General features: G+C 43.0%; 1 protein-coding gene across 3 annotated transcripts in view; it reads left to right on the top strand.

Moving 5' to 3' along the window:
* Positions 1-18,396, top strand: part of CRADD (CARD and death domain containing adaptor protein) — a 95,598-nt gene extending 77,202 nt beyond the window's left edge. For all 3 annotated transcript variants that reach the window (XM_073327543.1, XM_073327542.1, XM_073327544.1), the window contains exon 3: positions 17,350-18,396. In XM_073327543.1, the coding sequence (XP_073183644.1) occupies positions 17,350-17,651 (302 nt within the window). In that variant the 3' untranslated portion in view covers positions 17,652-18,396. The remainder of the gene's footprint in view (positions 1-17,349) is intronic.
* Positions 18,397-19,525: the final 1,129 nt, after the last annotated feature.

The raw sequence follows: 19,525 nt of genomic DNA, 5'->3' as shown, positions 1-19,525 counted from the left end.
TTAAAACCAACACCCTGAAGTGCATCTGGAGACAAAATTGGAAGTTGGTGCAACCTGTGGAGCACAAGTGTAATCTGCACCTCACAGGAAGCACTGCTAAAGTGAGCTGGCAGCTGCATTCTGTGTCCGCTGGAGTTGGAGTGGTCACCAAGTAGCTCTTCAGAGAATGCACTGCAGTAATCTAGTTTAAAAAAAAAAAAAAGAATAATTGTGGTGAAGTCCACATCCAGGAGGAAAAGGTGCCAGATGCCCACTGGGGCAAAAAGCATTGCTGTTCTCTCAGCATCCATAGCCTGTTTCAGATCCAGCAAAACCCTCTAATTGAAAAACCTGAGTAACAAGAGGTAGACAAACTTCTTCATCTGTGGCAGCAGATATTACACGTGCCATCTCCTCTGATTGTTCTCCCCAGGTCCAGCAGCTTTACCTCACTTCTTTCTTATTAGAGTTGATCTTAACCCAGCTAAGTATTCTTCTGAACACTAGGCCTGGTCTATACCTAAAACACAGGTCGACCAAACTACATCTCTCAGGGCGGTGAAGAATTTCATGCGCTGTGTGACAGTGAGGTCGACCTAACTTCCACTGTAGATGCAGCTAGGTCGATGGAAGAATTCTTCCATCGACCTAGCTAATCGCCTTTTGAGATGATGGATTTACTACAGCAATGGAAAAATCCCTTCACTCGCTGTAGTATGTGTCTACACTATAGCACGGCTGTAGTGCTTGTGGTGTAGATGTACCCTGAGGCTCAGCAAGTCACTGGGGAATGTCTAACAACTGCACCATGTGCATCTAATACAAAACCAAACAAACAAGTTGAGTGTCATGTGCATTCTGAAGACATCCCAGTCCATGCTACTTCACTGTCTCTGCTAACAGCATTACACTCACAGCAAACAGAAGGGGCAATAGCATGAATTTTTTTAAACAGGTTGATTATATATGATGAAGATTGAATAGTAGATAGTAAGTCAGTAATGATGCAGCTCTGATTGGAATGTTTGGATACTTACATTTGTGAAAATTTACGAGTTCTCAAATGTTCTCACAAATAACCAGGTGCTCACTGGAACAGTTACAAACAATGAAGCATGTGATCCAAGGAACAATATCAGAGCAAACTCTTAGGCTTGATCCTGCAATTTACAGTACAATGTGTGGGAGGCCCTCTGGGACTGTGCAGAGCCTCATTGACATCAGTTGGGGTGGGGCTGGGGACATAGAGGTCCATCTATGCATAGTCAATTGCAAGATTGGGCCTCTTGTTTATTCAGAAAAATATGTATGTATTATTCTATCAGCTGTAGCTCAAATAGCTAGCTGCCGAGCTAGTAAAATAGCCATTTCAGTCTGGCACCTCAGGTCAATAGGTTAGTGGATTTGCCAAATATCACTCCCAAATTTCACACTACAGATGACTAGGAACAATTTATTATTTAAACTCTTGGAGTCTAATAACTTAACTAGTCTCTCTTATGAGCTAGCTTGCAGATGAATTTAATCAAATCAAGTAAAACAGAGAAATAAAAGTAGGTCAGGATTCTATCAGAGCCCTACATTAAGCATGTGTGGAAACCCTGACAATAACTAGAAGAGGCAGCAGTGTCCAGTAGTGCTTTGGACTGGGAGTCAAGCTATGAGGTTCTAATCCCGGTTCTGCCACTGACCTGTTGTGTGATCATAGGCAAGAAGGAACAGTCTCACTTCACTAAAATCTAAAACTCAGTAAAGCATAGTGTATACAATGTTAATTTTGGTTTGACACCTGTCAACCAAAATAACTTTGCCACCCAAAAGCGCTCTTCTAAACTGAGGTCCAGCTGTTACATAGATCTTTAATTTTGACTTCTTAAACCAAGGCCAGAAAAGTAGCCAGTTCTGAGGAAAGATCTCTATAAGGAATGAATAGTTTTATCAAGGCTAAACAGAATAGCCTACAGTAATACTTGGTTTAAATCCCGTAAGAAGGAAAAGTGAGATTAACTGCATTATAAAACAAAACAGCACTTAATAACTGGCAGTGTTACTTTTGTTGTTGCAAGAAAGAAACAGCTGCAGCTAAATCCAAAGCACTTGATTTTTCTGTTGAAAAGTTGCATGTATCCTTTGGAAATTTCCCTCTCTAGGAATGTCACTAATAAGAATTTCACTCTGCTTATTAAGAGTTTTTGTTTGTTTCTTCGAGTTAGGAGAGAAACACACTGTCAATTTTTATCATGATTTTTCCAGGCAAAAGAGCAATCAAATAGTATGTGCTCAACAGCTTTGAGAGGAGAGCATAGGCCTTTTGAGATGAGGGTTCAAGGTGGATAGAAGTGATTTCCAAACCCCTGATGAAAATCATATGATGAATTTGTCACAAAATGGTTAAAACAATTATTCATCACTTCAGTTTTCCCTAGTTTACAATATACATGGGGGAAACATACTTTCAGTGCAGCCACATCTACTTGGTGTGCACTGACAGAAGCTAAATATGGTTCCAGTGGAACTAAAAGATATCTAGTGCAGATATGCATGTACTTGATGGTTATCATGACAAGCAGCTGCTGACTGCTGTTACTATTTCTTATTTGTATTGTGGTAGAACCTAGAGGGGATTTGATGTGGGGGATAGGGTAGATTGGTTTGGGGCCTAATCTGGGAAAGGGTTGAACACCTCCTGAGTAACCTCAGTTCCCACTGATTTCATTAAGAGCTGCAGAGCTTCCAGAATCAAGCCCTAATTCATTGCATAAATGTATTTTCACTTAACTTTATTTCATTTCATAGCTGTTGCATTAATTTCGCATTATGTCTGAGATTTTAAAATGCTCAAATGTCAGAAAATTCACTTGTGGGCTCCATACTAACTATAATGTAACTTCCTTGCACATGTGTTTAACTTAGTACTAATGTATATCAATAATACCTAGCTCTTGTAATCAGTAGATCTCAAAATGCTTCACAAAGCAGAGAAGCCTCATTATCCCCATTTTACAGATGGGGAAATAGAACCAAAGAGAGGGGAAGTGACTGGTCCAAGGTCACCCAGCAGGCCAGTGATAGAACCCAGATCTCATGAGTCTCACTCCAGTACTCTGTCCAGTAGACCATACTGCCTCCTTCTAATACAGAGCTTCATTTATTCTGCCACAAGCTGGACCTCTATTCTCATGGAAAAGTTAGCATTTTTTTTTTCAGCACTCCGGGGCTAAATTCTGAGGCAAACAGGAAATGCTATTGTAGCTTTAAGCACACTAAAAATGGTAGGATTTTTTTTTTAATTAAATATAAAATGAGTAATATAATCTGTTCAGTCTTTCTTGTGTTACTTATTTTGAGATTAAATTCTGTTAATTTTACACTGCCTCTAATATTCAGTTTTCAGTGTGCCACAGAACTTGGTTGGGACCAACATGACAAGCTCAAACATTCAAAAATTGTAAGTCAGGCCCCAACAATCATGATTGTCTTAAAAATCATGATTTAAAAACAAAATGAATTTTGGGTTCTGTTTATTTTAATTTGCTTTCTAGCCTGCAGTATTCACATTTCTAGCTTTTCTTCACAGCCTTAATTACTAGAAATTCCCTTTCTCCCCCCCCCCCCGCTTTTTTTTTAAACTAACAATGAGATTCTCACATAAGCGCATGATGCCAGCAGCTAGGGAAATACCCACACGGAAATGGTGATTTCTCAAAAACAGAGCCATTGCACATACTAACCAACTTGGCATAGTTCTAGACAATTTCACCAAGAGGCCCATGTGCCAAACCATACCGTATCCCATGGTAAGGTCAAGGAAAACTAACACCAGTCTTCAGCTTATGTTGGAATCCATTTTTGATGGAAGTTGTAAGTGCCAGCACTTGATCACATGTACTACAGCTGTGGCAAAAAACAGCTTGCTCTGGTACCAGTATGCCTTCCAGAGATGGTCAAATTCTTTCTGAAATCAGATGCTCAAGCACCTTAAAGCAGATGCTTAGAAGTAAATTGGTTTATAGCTCAAAGGCAAGTGTGGATCTTTCCCTGGTTTCAGCAAGGCAATCTTTGTTTGGCACCAGATTCTAGGCAGTTTAGATTCCCGCAGAACTCTGTTGAAAAACCAAACAAGCCATTCCTGAGCTCAAGATCCCAGATGTTTCATGAATTCAGGCGCAATTCTATCGTATCCGGGAACTGTACACGTTTTTAAATTATTCGGCACTTTATACAATTCCAGATTAGTGAATGTCTCCATTTTACCATCAACTGGATTACTCCTTAGGAAACATTGCCATTCATCATGTACTTGTCATTTGACAACTCTGTCAACAGGAGCTTTGGTGACCTTCAACAGAAGACTGGCAATCTGATTTGGAGTAACTGCTGGCCTGATTAATGCACATGGACATTGAGCCATACCTGGATGATGAATTCAGCTCCAGCTTTTCCGGCTTGATTACATAAAGTCAAGTGCCACTCTTGCTTCCTCCCATTAAGCCTGGCAAGTGGCATCCAATGATTCTATAAAATGGTCCACAATCTCCGGATCACTTGACTGCTCATACTGCCTCAGCAATTCTTCACAATCCTCGTTCAGACATAGAATGTACATTGGTCAGAAGCTGCGTGGAATTGTTGCACTTGCAGCTTTAAAAATGGCACAACAGAAACAATGGTTTGCATCTTGCCCGGAGATGATGTTTAATAGGATGGTTATAATCTGTTGCTCCGTTCTAAGTATCTGTAAAGGAGTCGCAGTCTGCCTCCTGGAAGTTTGATCTAGGCTTCAGTACACTCCCTATAATTGGAAGATGCATTCCCATCTGAATCAATGACAGACAATGTTGGCTATATGGAAAATCATTAAATACGGTACACGCCACTTGCTGTGTGTGATTGGCATATGAGGTGACCCAGCCCTGGCCTGGGCAGTAGTCCCTATTCCAGCATGCTGAATGGAAGATACCACGCTGCTTAGGGTCATGGACCAATGTGAGATCATTATTAGTTGCCAACTCCAACAGTTGTTCGCTGTTTTGGGTCTGCGGTCACAAAACCCCACTTGCTATGATGACTATTAAAGTTACCAGCGTTCACTACCAGATGCTTAAGGTTTGGGAGAATTTGCGGATCCTATGTAGAAGCATTTCAAAGGACATGGCAAACCATATTTTATTTTTTGTCTTCCATTTTTATTAGCAGCTTCAATCAATCAGTTACAATACATGGAAATACTAAATATCATATGGATACTTGTCAGTGGCTGTGATTTCTGGTATGATACATATTCTGCATTTTAATGACTTTTTTGTTTGCAATCATCAGATTAGAAGCTATCCAGTTATATAGGCTTCATACCATCCTGAATTAATTCAGACATGAAAACAAGGGCTGCAGAGCAAAACTATACGTACAGTATATACCTAACTCAGCAGTATCCCAAACTAGCATAATTTTCTCATTAAAGCCTGTGCTACTGTAGGTTTGAGGGAATGGGGAATAAACAGGTAAGTGCTAACTGAACCTGAAAAGTATTATGCAAGTTTTGGAAGACTTGTGGTGTTTTCCTCATTCTGCTCTTGGTACAGATTCCATATTGCAGTATATTTAATAGGCCAGACTCTGAGCTTGATCATACTCTACAGCAGGCAGTGGAGTTACTCTGGATTTATACTGAGGTGTTACTGAGAAAAGAATCTGGTCCCTAGTTTCTGCAGATAGCTTTTCCATCACCAGAATTTTCCAAAATACTGATTCCATTCTGTAATTCAAGGAAAAGGGAGTTTCCACTTACAGGTCAGCTAATTCTTGGCAGCAATTATGAGACAGGACTACAAGTAGATGTCCTTGTACTGGGTTATGAGGAGAAGGCGAGGCTAAGTAGTGAGTAAAAACCTCTTCCAGGGGAGCAGTGGGGAGAGATTAAGGCAGGGCCTGCCAAAATCTTGCATCATGGACATGTTCTCCCAAGGTGAAGAAATGTTACTCATTGCTCATGTGTGTAACAGCACAGATAGATTCCTGTACACAGCAATGCTTGCAGGGGGTTCTGTACCTTCTAAAGAACGTTCTAATCTATATTACTTCAATTGACTTTGATAAGGAAAACTTTCTAACATATCCAACCTGTTTGCCTAAATTCAAATATTACAGCATCTAAATCTATTTTCCTTGATCCTTGAAATACTTTTCCAAAACCCATTGATGCCAGTGGAAAGACCACCATTGATTTGAATGGGCTTTGGTTCAGACTCTTCCATCCTGTTAGTAGACAGGGTGGAAAGGGGGTGGTATGTACATAAGTAATAGCTTCCTATTCCAGAATATATGATTTATTTGGAGCTGTTGCAAAGTGCCATTCTTCCTCCCCTGAGCAAGTTCAATGTCCAATTTGCACAACGTCAGAAATTGGGAAATGGTCTGGGTAATTTATATGACCGCATCAATGTTGAGCAATCTGAGCCCATGCTTGTGCTTAAATGAGAGCAGGATCTGACCCCTTTGAAGTTTAGAATAACTGTAACATCATTGTAATACTTCATTCTCATTGTCAAGTATTTGCAAAGTGCAAACAAGGGTCTTGGTGCTGTACATAGTAAACATTCACTGTGCAGGGCTGCTAAATATCACGCATATCTCAGAACATGTATCTGACAGTCCAGTCACGTATTCCCACAGGGCAGCCTTGACCTCACGTATTTGGATATGCTGCAGGGGGCTACAGGCATTTGCCCATAGTTCTGCCTGATGGAATGGGGTCAAGAAGGAGCAGCCAGGAAGAGAAGGTGGGAAGGGTGACAGCACAAGAGGGAGGCCTGATACCGGCCTCAGGTTGCCCTCAGTACAAACCAAGCTAAACTACCCCATCCTCAACCTGCCCCCCACTCCCAGGGAGCCCCAGAACCTTCTATTCCCCACCACCACCTCTGCCAAGTGCCCCCACTTATGAGCCCCAACATCCTCTATCCTCCGGCTTCCAGAGCTCCCAGCTCACTCTATCCTACCCTGCAACAAGCAGCACAAGTACCTCTTACCTCCCTGAGGGGTTCCCTGTCCCTGGGAGCCCTAGCACTCTGCTCTGCTGCAGCACCAATCCTCACACCACCACCTCCCCATGCTTCCCACTCAGATTTCACTGCCCCCACCCAGCTACCAGTCAGAGCTGCCAAATTCTGTTCCAGTCTATGCCCTGAGTTTATAGCTACATGCAAATTATTTGCTAATAGGAACATTCACTCTTTAAATAATTTGTGTAATATATCACACCTGGAGCAGGACAGAACCTGGCAGCTTTGTGTGTGCCAGTTTGGTACCTGCTGTTAGAGCTGTGATGTGTTTCAGTTAAGGAAGTGTATAGGCCTGTAGGGGGCCTCAGGGAGAGCAATTTGGTGTTAAGTTCCTTTAAAAAATGAAACGTGTGTTCCGAGTGTGACAGGCTGTTGGCTCACTAGATTTGTCAAGTGAGCAGATTTGCTATGGAGATCACTGAGAGATGAGAAATGTTGAGCCTCAGGCTGCCTTTTTTAATTTAGCACTTTTCAGGGAAGAACTGTGCTCGGAGTGAAGGCAGGAGGCTAAAGTCATCACTGAGGCTATTGATACGCTTGCTATGAACTCTGTGGGAATTACGCACTTCCTAATGACTTCCAACAATCTTGGGAATGGAAGACCAGATCCTTGGCCCTAACGAGTGGCACAAAGCAGCGCTAAAGCTGACTGACATGGCCAGCTGGGGAGTCCCCTGACATAAGAAAATCTCAAGGTGGCATAAAGCCTGCTTTGGTTAGTTTTATGCCATCTCCCCTCACCGCCCTTGGCATCGGGGCATTACTGGAATGCTCCAGTGACCCGGGGCTGTTCAATGGCCCATTTAGTCTGCTGTAAGTCAGAACAGCCCTGAGGAACAAGGGAATTCACAGGTAGCATCCTGCCATTTTGCTCCACTTAAGGTTGTGCTGCTTGGATTATTAAGGGAGAGCCATGTTGTGTCTGGGTACGCATCTATGGTCTGTTCTGCTTAGATCCTGATTCTGTTGGCTTTCTGCTTTCACCAGCATAGTACCATCCTCCTGTCTGTGCACTGGTCTGGAAGCTCAGGAACACCCCGCCTGATCCTGCAGCATTAAAGTCAATGAGAGCTTTGCCATTTCGGTATAGAGCGTCTTCATCATATGTTCTACAGCAGCACAGCTGCATCACTTCTAATGTGGACTAGCCCTTAGAAATGGGAGCAGACAGGGCTTTGGAAGGTGCGATACAATTTGCATGCATCAGGACTGAAAGAAAAGGATTATGAGTTTGATCCTTGTTCATTGAAATTTGCTATATGGCCCCAACACGTAGGCTCACTAGAGCACACTGAAGTAGTATTTAAGGGGATACTTTGTAGTTACTACAAATTACTTGTAGTATCTGAACAATATGTTAAGACTAAGGCCTCAATTGTATAGCAAATTTCACCCTCAACTGAAATGCCTTTGCTTTTGTAAAACAGTAATCTTAATAAACCTCAACCCTCTTTTATGTAACTTAGAATCTAAAGTGGCCTATTTAAATATTTCTCAATAAAGATACAACAGTTTTTATATATCTAGATAACATCTATCTATCTATTTATCTGTCCCAAATGTTCCAAAAACTGTGCTACTATATATGAAAAAGAATCAACACAGAGTATAGAATGGGACTCAGATAACAATGCTTTGTATTAAATATAACATCTGGCTAACATCCCAGAAACATGTACACCCATGTTGGATTAAATGGAAGATTAAAAGATTTCCTGGATGGGTTTTATATATGATGATGATGATGATGATAATTTATTATTAAAGGGCTGATAACATGCTCTTTACATGCTGAGGACAGGCAGGGCAGAAAAGGTGGGGGAGTAGCACTGTATGTAAGGGAGCAGTATGACTGCTCAGAGCTCCGGTACGAAACTGCAGAAAAACCTGAGTGTCTCTGGATTAAGTTTAGAAGTGTGTGCAACAAGAGTGATGTAGTGGTGGGAGTCTGCTATAGACAACCGGACCAGGGGGATGAGGTAGATGAGGCTTTCTTCCTGCAGCTCACGGAAGCTACTAGATCGCATGCCCTGATTCTCATGGGTGACTTTAATTTTCCTGATATCTGCTGGGAGAGCAATACAGCGGTGCATAGACAATCCAGGAAGTTTTTGGAAAGCGTAGGGGACAATTTCCTGGCGCAAGTGCTAGAGGAGCCAACTAGGGGGGGCGCTTTTCTTGACCTGCTGCTCACAAACCGGGTAGAATTAGTGGGGGAAGCAAAAGTGGATGGGAATCTGGGAGGCAGTGACCATGAGTTGGTTGAGTTCAGGATCCTGACGCAGGGAAGAAAGGTAAGCAGCAGGATACGGACCCTGGACTTCAGGAAAGCAGACTTCGACTCCCTCAGGGAACGGATGGCCAGGATCCCCTGGGGGACTAACTTGAAGGGGAAAGGAGTCCAGGAGAGCTGGCTGTATTTCAAGGAATCCCTGTTGAGGTTACAGGGACAAACCATCCCAATGAGTCGAAAGAATAGTAAATATGGCAGGCGACCAGCTTGGCTTAATGGTGAAATCCTAGCGGATCTTAAACATAAAAAAGAAGCTTACAAGAAGTGGAAGGTTGGACATATGACCAGGGAAGAGTATAAAAATATTGCTCGGGCATGTAGGAATGTTATCAGGAGGGCCAAATCGCACCTGGAGCTGCAGCTAGCCAGAGATGTCAAGAGTAACAAGAAGGGTTTCTTCAGGTATGTTGGCAACAAGAAGAAAGCCAAGGAATGTGTGGGCCCCTTACTGAATGAGGGAGGCAACCTAGTGACAGAGGATGTGGAAAAAGCTAATGTACTCAATGCTTTTTTTGCCTCTGTTTTCACTAACAAGGTCAGCTCCCAGACTGCTGCGCTGGGCATCACAAAATGGGGAAGAGATGGCCAGCCCTCTGTGGAGATAGAGGTGGTTAGGGACTATTTAGAAAAGCTGGACGTGCACAAGTCCATGGGGCCGGACGAGTTGCATCCGAGAGTGCTGAAGGAATTGGCGGCTGTGATTGCAGAGCCATTGGCCATTATCTTTGAAAACTCGTGGCGAACCGGGGAAGTCCCGGATGACTGGAAAAAGGCTAATGTAGTGCCAATCTTTAAAAAAGGGAAGAAGGAGGATCCTGGGAACTACAGGCCAGTCAGCCTCACTTCAGTCCCTGGAAAAATCATGGAGCAGGTCCTCAAAGAATCAATCCTGAAGCACTTGCATGAGAGGAAAGTGATCAGGAACAGCCAGCATGGATTCACCAAGGGAAGGTCATGCCTGACTAATCTAATCGCCTTTTATGATGAGATTACTGGTTCTGTGGATGAAGGGAAAGCAGTGGATGTATTGTTTCTTGACTTTAGCAAAGCTTTTGACACGGTCTCCCACAGTATTCTTGTCAGCAAGTTAAGGAAGTATGGGCTGGATGAATGCACTACAAGGTGGGTAGAAAGCTGGCTAGATTGTCGGGCTCAACGGGTAGTGATCAATGGCTCCATATCTAGTTGGCAGCCGGTATCAAGTGGAGTACCCCAAGGGTCAGTCCTGGGGCCGGTTTTGTTCAATATCTTCACAAATGATCTGGAGGATGGTGTGGATTGCACTCTCAGCAAATTTGCGGATGATACTAAACTGGGAGGAGTGGTAGATACGCTGGAGGGGAGGGATAGGATACAGAAAGACCTAGACAAATTGGAGGATTGGGCCAAAAGAAATCTGATGAGGTTCAATAAGGATAAGTGCAGGGTCCTGCACTTAGGACGGAAGAACCCAATGCACAGCTACAGACTAGGGACCGAATGGCTAGGCAGCAGTTCTGCGGAAAAGGACCTAGGGGTGACAGTGGACGAGAAGCTGGATATGAGTCAGCAGTGTGCCCTTGTTGCCAAGAAGGCCAATGGCATTTTGGGATGTATAAGTAGGGGCATAGCGAGCAGATCAAGGGACGTGATCGTTCCCCTCTATTCAACATTGGTGAGGCCTCATCTGGAGTACTGTGTCCAGTTTTGGGCCCCACACTTCAAGAAGGATGTGGATAAATTGGAGAGAGTCCAGCGAAGGGCAACAAAAATGATTAGGGGACTGGAACACATGAGTTATGAGGAGAGGCTGAGGGAGCTGGGATTGTTTAGCCTGCAGAAGAGAAGAATGAGGGGGGATTTGATAGCTGCTTTCAACTACCTGAAAGGGGGTTCCAAAGAGGATGGCTCTAGACTGTTCTCAATGGTAGCAGATGACAGAACGAGGAGTAATGGTCTCAAGTTGCAGTGGGGGAGGTTTAGATTGGATATTAGGAAAAACTTTTTCACTAAGAGGGTGGTGAAACACTGGAATGCGTTACCTAGGGAGGTGGTAGAATCTCCTTCCTTAGAGGTTTTTAAGGTCAGGCTTGACAAAGCCCTGGCTGGGAAGATTTAACTGGGAATTGGTCCTGCTTTGAGCAGGGGGTTGGACTAGATGACCTTCTGGGGTCCCTTCCAACCCTGATATTCTATGATTCTATGCTGAAGGCAAGATACTTGTGTGATGCTTCCCAGGGGTACGAGTTGCCAAGCATCTCACTACTGCATCTGCCCTTAGCATGAGGAAGCCTTGTCTGTGCCTGGCGTGGGTCAGCTCCCCAACACCACCATCAACTCAAACACTCCCCTTTAGTCTTTGCAGGCCCCACTGCTACTCTGCAGAAGTAGCAATAGTTGCTCTCCAAACCTTGAGCCCTCCAATCCCCCTGGAGTGTCCAGCCCCTCGTCCACTGGACACTTGCAGTATACACAGATTCACTGTTTCCAAAGAAACACTACATCCCAGCTTTCCAGATCTACCTTGGATCACCACTCCATGTAATGCACAGCAATTAGCTGTTTATAATTAAGGACCTACCAAATTCACGGCCATGAAAAACACGTCACTGGCTGTGAAATCTGGGCTCCCTCCCTTGAAATCTGGTCTTTTGTGTGCTTTTACCCTATACTATACAGACTTCATGGAGGAGACCAGCATTTCTCAAATTTGGGGACCCTGATCCAAAAGAGAGTTGCAGGGGGGTTGCAAGGTTATTTTAGGGAAGTTGCGGTTTTGCCACCCTTACTTCTATGCTGCCTTCAGAGCTGGGTGGCCAGAGAGCAGCGGGTGTTAGCCAGGTGCCCAGCTCTGAAGGCAGCGCCCCTCCAGCATCAGCACAGAAGTCAGGGTGGCAAATCTGTACAATGCCATCCTTACTTCTATTTTGCTGCCTTCACAGCTGGGCAGCTAGAGAGTGGCGGCTCCTGACTGAGGGTGCAGCTTTGCAGGTAGTAGCTCAGACGTAAGGGTGGCAATGCCATACCAGGCCATCCTTACTACTGTGCTGCTGCTGGCAGCTGCGCTGCCTTCAGAGCTGGGCTCCCGGCCAGCAGCCGCCGCTCTCCAGCTGCCCAGCTCTGAAGGCAGCGCCGCCTCCAGCAGCAGCGCAGACGTAAAGGTAGCAGTTACCGCAGCCCCCCTAGAATAACCTGGCGGACCTCCCCCCACAACTCCTTTATGGGTCAGGACCCCTACAATTATAACATTGTGAAATTTCAGATTTAAATAGCTGAAATCATGAAACTTATGATTTTTTAAATCCTCTGTCCGTGAAATTGACCAAAACGGACTGTGAATTTGGTAGGGCCCCATTTATAATGAAATTAAGTATAAGTTTGTTTAACAAAGCACAGAGACTCAAGTAGTAGCAGGGGAAATAAATGGTTACATATAAAACAAAATCATAACACTCATCCTAAAAAGTAGACTTAATTACTAAGATATTCTCGTGTCTTAGAGCAAATGCTCACCCCAAATCCTTGCAGTGCTTTACAACCAGGCTTGTCTGTAATCCTCCTTTCATGAGACAGACAACTTGTCAGCTTGTCTCCTAGGTCAAGGATGACTGAGTGAGTTTCCTTGCCCCCCTGGATGTACCACTCCCATCCTTTTTCTACATCCATAAACAGGACACTGCGCCTGCTGTATTTGTTTCTGCCTGTAGATTTTCTCTTTTGTAGATTTTGTAGCTTTTTGACTGGCACCTGGCTCAGTATGCACATAGGCCTCCAGTGTAAGGCAGACAATACACAAATGATCAGACAGGGATATAAGTGTCTGCTACCTCCTGCCTGAAAGGAATATGTCCAAGGTATGTCTCCTCTTGGTGACCTCCCTTACTCTAAGACCTTAAGAACATAATTTTCAGTGTAGATACGTAACTCCTTAAATATTATCCCTACATACATTTTGCAATAGTTATGGCAACCAGTGGGCTACCGGCTCTCGGTAGAGACCTTTCATGTCACCTTCTGGTGAGCTATCATGCAGATATCTGACCCAGGAGATCCCTATAAAACCTATCCAACCCCCTGTGCTTTCCGCTATTTGACACCAAGGGTTCCCTGGGTCACAACTAGGTGTAATCAAATCTGTTTAATATTAGAGAATGGACGCGCAGGATAACGTGTTTTTGTTAGGCCTCCTGCATTATCACATTTCAATATCCTCAGCATAAAATCATCTTATTGCTAGTGCCCAGAAAATGTAAACAGTTTGGTATAAGAGCAAAGATCATAGGAGGTTGGCAGATAACAGTTCTTTGGGGGGAGGGGAGCAGTCATTGTTTTATATTTAGTAGCTAAGCATAATAATAACTGTATTACCATGAGATATTATCGGCCAGAGTACAATATAACCATAGTTATACTGTACCATATCTTTTTAATTTTAGTTTTAGTTAAATATTTGTTCACGGAGGGTTCAGATTAACAGTTATGGAGACAGGCCTCTGATTACCTGCAGAGCTGGGAAGCGGCAGTACAGGCAGCCCCACCAACGTTGTCTTAACCCTTTTCTGGAGAGACCCCCTCTACTGATGAGAGGGTAGTTCAGTTTTCTTACCCATTTCATCCTTGATGCCTTTGTTGAGATTGCCAACAAAAGGCATGACCCAAAGCTTACTGAAGTCGGTTGAAAGACATTGATTAACTTCAGTGGATCAGGCCCAAAATAATCCACTTTTGCAAACTGATTGGAAATTACATCCACTGTGATCTGGACTGAGACCACCAACTCATTTCCCATAAGCCACTAAATGGCCAATTGGGGGGGGTCATCCTGTTCAGCTAGTACTGACTTGGGCTGGGATTGTACTGGTGACCTAAGGAAGGCAGGGTAGCCCATCATTAGTCCTCTGTTAACCATCCAACCCCCCAGGGCTCTTCTAGTGGTCTGGAGACATAAAGATGAAAGCAGCCTAAAATATTTTTCAGACAGTAACTATTTATTTTATTCAAAAGAGCTCTTGATAGTGTACATCAGTCTTGAATGACCCAAATGATCTGCAGGCCCTGGATTTTTTATGCCAAAAATATTTTACAAGAAACTTTTCGTGATGCAAAGGGAGTGCTGCATTTTCACTGTTGTTACTGTGTTACGCTGATGGAGACTGAGCATGATATTGGAGCTATGAATTAGATTTCACAAAGCAGCTCTTCTGTAGGGAGCTGGCTGCTTATTCATTATTGAGATCAGTAGGCTATAATTAGCACTCTCTTGGAGGGTATTTATCTTCCATTTTGATGCAATCCCCCAGGCAACAAATTTAGAGTACAAAATTCATTGGCCTGTAGCATCAGGGTGTAATCTCAAGGGACAGTTAGTATCTAAGGATGACTAGGTTTCATAGATATGTTTGCAATACCTTCTTTCTAATTGCATCATTTTCAATGTAACTAGTATCAGCTGTGACTTTAGAGGCAAAAGACTGTGTCTCTGAACAGCACATTGAGATCTAAAATATCCTTTTCAGTTCCTTTGAAATTACAATAAGGAATACTCAGGAAGGCCCCCCAGGTTAACCGGAGGTTTTACGTTCAATTCCTTTAACATTTTAAACACTGTTAACTATGGTAACCTATGCACTTCCGCAGGTGGCTGTATTGGGGGATGGACTGTATTGGTACTGTAGTCTGTGACTCTGGTAGTAAAATCTTGCAGTGCATTGGAATTTTCTGAGGTGAGCAATACATGCCTGGATTTTGCGGGAAGCACTGGGGAGCTTGGACAAAATTCAGGAGCTAGCCACAAGAATTGTTTTGGGACCATGGGACTGGAAGAAATCCCATGAAAGAGATTTGAGGAAGGCCAGATGAATGGAACTGGGTCGGGGAAGAGGGATTATGGGAAACTATTTGTAATGGGAAGGAGATTGTGAATGAGGAGAGGCCAAATAGCTCAGTGAGATAAGGCGTTGCAGGTTGGGATTGTATTGGCAGGAGTGGAGAGGAGACATGGGCAATTTGGTGAAATTGATTAAAAACTGGCTAACTGCTAGATCTTAAAAAAAAAAAAAAAGGTAACTGTAAATGGGGGATCACCATCCACTGGGAGCATTTCTAGTAGGATCCCACAGGGATCTTTTAATGGCCCTCTGTTATTCAATATCTCTATCAGTGGTCTGGGAAGGAACTATAAAAGCATTGCTGGCAAAATTTGCAGATGACAAAAATTGGTGGAATGGTAACTAACGATAAGGACAGGTCAGTTCTATAGAGCAAGTTTGATTCCATGGTAAGCCAGGCTTATTTGAAGTACATGTATTTTAATACAACTATATGCATGAAAGTTAGGTCACGCAGAATGTAGATCAGACTCATAGAATAGGGGACTATATTTTGGTAAGCATCAACACATAAAAGACTTAGGGGTACTTGTAGAACGCCAGCTGAATATGAGCTCACAGTCCAATGTGATCATTGCGCATATAAGTAGGGGAAGAAGAAGCAGTATGGAGATTTTACTATCACTGTATAAAGCCTTAGTGAGACCATTACTGCAATACTGTGTCTACTCATCATGGCCACGCTTCAAAAAGGACTTTGACAAATTGGAAAGAGATCAAAAATGAGCAACAAGAATGATTTGAGCATGCCTCTTAGTGAGACAAAAGAAGCTCAGTGTATTTAACTTAAAAGAGGATGGTTAAGGGATGATCATGATCTATAAGTAACTCCATGGGGAGAAGATTTCTGATAGTAGATGGCTCTTTCATATAACAGACAAAGGCATAACAAGATCCAATAGCTGGAAGCTGAGGCGAGACAAATTTAAACTAAAAGTAAAGAACAAATTTTTAACTATGTGGTTAATTAACCATTGGAACAAGTTATCTAGGAATGTGGTGGATTCTTCATCCCTTGAAGTCTTTAAGGTTGGATATTTTTCTCAAAGATATACAGTAGTTAAACCAGGAATTATGGGCTTGACGCAATTACGGGCCAAAATTCTATGGCCTGTGTTTATGCAGAAGGTGAGACTAGATGACCATAATGATCCGTTCTGGCCTTAGCAACTATGACATAAACTCTGGCCAAAGTTTTCCAAAGTGACTGGTGATTTTGAGTGCTCAGCTTGACACCTTAGAGGAACCTGCTTTTCAGAAAGTGCTGAACACTCACCCTCTGTTCAGGAATCTCAAGTTAGGCACCCAGTACCACCAGTCAGTTTTGAAACTCTTGGCCTCTTAGAGTATGTGTACTAGTCTGTGACAGCAAGCTTCCCAGCCTGGGTTGACAGACTCGGGCTAGCAGGACTTGTGCTAGCCCTCTGAAACTAGTTTAATAGATTCATAGATATGAAGGTCAGAAGGGACCGTTATGATCATCTAGTCCGACCTCCTGCACAACGCAGGCCACAGAATCTCACCCACCCACTCCTGTGAAAAACCTCTTACCTATGTCTGAGCTAGTGAAGTTGCAGTTCGGGCTCTGAAGCCTAGGAAGGGGATGGAGGGGGCTTCAGAGCCAGAGCTCCAACCCAAGCCGCAATTTCAAAGCGCTGCCTACACAGCTCTTTTTGGAGGGCTAATGTGCGATGGAGCTGGAACAATTTATATAGCGGAGGCACAGAGAGCCATTGAACCAGACTGTAAACGTTGCATATGATGGAAACCACTTCAAGCCGTGGGGCGTGGCAGCACCCCCAGCATTCCTAGTTCCAGCACCTATGCTAGTGTGAGCCCTGCTAGCCCACGTCTGTCAGCCCAGGCTGGGAGGCTTGGTTCCACAGGCTGTGTAGACGTACCCTCAGTAGTATCACTATGTCTAGGTCTTTTATTTTCCTAAATCTCAGAGTCCTATAACAAAGTTTGTTTAGCACTTTTTTTTTGTAATGAATCCTTCTGTTTTATATATGTTTTGTTCCCTAAATTAATTCAGTCTTTAACCATAAACCTTAACCCTTTTGTTGAAGCTTCCGGCTGCATTAACCTTGCCCATTTTTTGCCCAAAATATTGCCTAGTGATGTATGTATGCTTTTTGCTTTTTTCCAGGTGACGGGTTAACTGGAATTCCACCAGATGTTTTGAAGAACCCACCAACAGATCATCAGATTAACAAACTTGCCAGGAGTCTGGGGCCTGAGTGGGAGCATATTGTACTGTCCCTGGGTTTGTCACTGAATGACATCTACAGATGTAAAGTCCATCACCCTCACAATGTGCAGTCACAGATTGTGGCTGCATTTGTCCTTTGGAGACAGCGTTTTGGAATCAAAGCAACAATCCAAAATCTGCACACCAGTCTGATGGCCGTAGAAGTGGATCCTTCTGTGATCCAGCATATGCTTGAGTGAAGTCTTGTTATTGATTGGTGGCTCTTGAGTTTTTTGCTAAATGAAATCAATTGGATTCATTGAATCACTTATCAGTGTTCTGATTTCTCTTAATTAGAAATCGAGGAAATGGCAGACAAGCAGCTTGGTAATTTTATTACTCTGTTCTTCCTTGTAGCTTTCAGTTTTCTGTGGGAGCTTTTGATGTCTCTTATAATTATATGTATGCCAGATGATTTTTTAACATGCTTTAAGAAATTATCGTTCTTTTTGTTCACTTTTGGTAGGTAAACAGTTTGGGTCCAGAATTTTTAGATCAATTTATGGGCAGCCCCTCAAGAAGACTGACTCATCTCTAGAGCCAATGCGGAACATCCTCCTCCCCCAGGTTCTGCCCAATATATTTCAGCACTCTCACTTAAGTCAGAGGTCTTCATAAAGTTTTTGGGGGTGAGAGGTTTTTTTGTCCTGTACCCCCATAAGGTAAATTAGGGAGGAGAGGGCCATCTGAACAGTCTGCTGGCTGCCCAGTTTGCCATGGTTTTCTGGACTCCTGGTACCTGACAGTATGGTTTGGCAGAATCAGCTCATTCAGGCCCAGAAACAATCTGCTGGTATTTTATTTTTAGTCTTCTATAATACAGTCCCGACCTTCAGCCATTCATGATCCTGTTACACCTCACTTATATCTTAATTAATTATATCCTATTATGGTGTATGAAAGCATAATTCTATCAACAAGTCTCAAATAAACAATGTAAATCAATTTGAGCTTTGGAATTTTTTTTATAGATATAGCTATAGATTAGATATATAATATTTTGCTGTTTCAAACTGCTTGTATACATGTATATGTTCTATTTGAGTGCTTAGCTTGACACCTTAGAGGAACCTGCTTTTCAGAAAGTGCTGAACACTCACCCTCTGTTCAGGAATCTCATATACATGTATATGTTCTATTTGAAAACAATCTGAGTGTGGCTTATGTATATGGAATTGCGTGAGCATAAAGATCATGGGCTAATTCAGCCAAATGTAGCCTGGAGAGGGGAAGTGCAACTCCTGGAGGAATTTCTGGGCAAAATCTAGAAGTGATATAAACAGTGGTGTTAGCTACATGTTAGGTGTACGTGGCAAAAGAGGGTGACATACACCTGCTGCATCCACTCCGGTGCCCTAAGTGAATAAAACTTAGACAGGGAGCCGGAGAAGTTACTAAGAGCATGAAAGATTTCTTTTTTTTTTTTTTTTTGCAAAGCCCCTCTCATGCTGTTACACACCCACACTATACATTGGTCTCAAAGGGAGTTGAATCTACCACACCAGGCAGAATTTGATTCTCAAGGAATACTAAACCAGTACAAGTGGAAAAATAATGTAACATACCCCACCACTTTATGCCACTGTTGATAGACTCTTGAGTCAGCTTCTTTGAATCAGGTAAACTTTGTGTTTTACATTCTGCACTGAAAGGTCACCGTGTAGGGTTAAACATAATGAACACATCCAGAGTTAAGTTCCAAAGTAAAGATTAAAACAAAAAATGTTTGCAAGCGATATAAACCCTCAGGGCTTCAGGGCTTTAGCCAACATCTAACTGATAGGGGTTAGGAAGAAACTTTCCCTGTGGACAGGTTATCCCATAACTATCTACTGCATTGTTTCTTGCACCATCCTTTGAAGCAGCTGGTGTCAACCACTACTGGAGAGGACACTGGACTACATGGTCTGATCCAGTATGGCATTTCCTATATAGTTTTTAAAATAAATCTCCTTACCTATTTTGCAGATAACATTTGAAGGTTACATCCTGCATTCCTAGAATTCCCAGTACTACCTTAGGAAAGGAAAACAGAAAATTTTTAAAAATCTTGTTCACTTGCCGCTATTTATGC

Source organism: Lepidochelys kempii, chromosome 1 (genome assembly GCF_965140285.1).
Source record: "Lepidochelys kempii isolate rLepKem1 chromosome 1, rLepKem1.hap1, whole genome shotgun sequence".
Taxonomy (NCBI): Eukaryota; Metazoa; Chordata; order Testudines; family Cheloniidae; genus Lepidochelys; species Lepidochelys kempii.
This window is presented reverse-complemented; position numbering and strand designations above follow the sequence as displayed.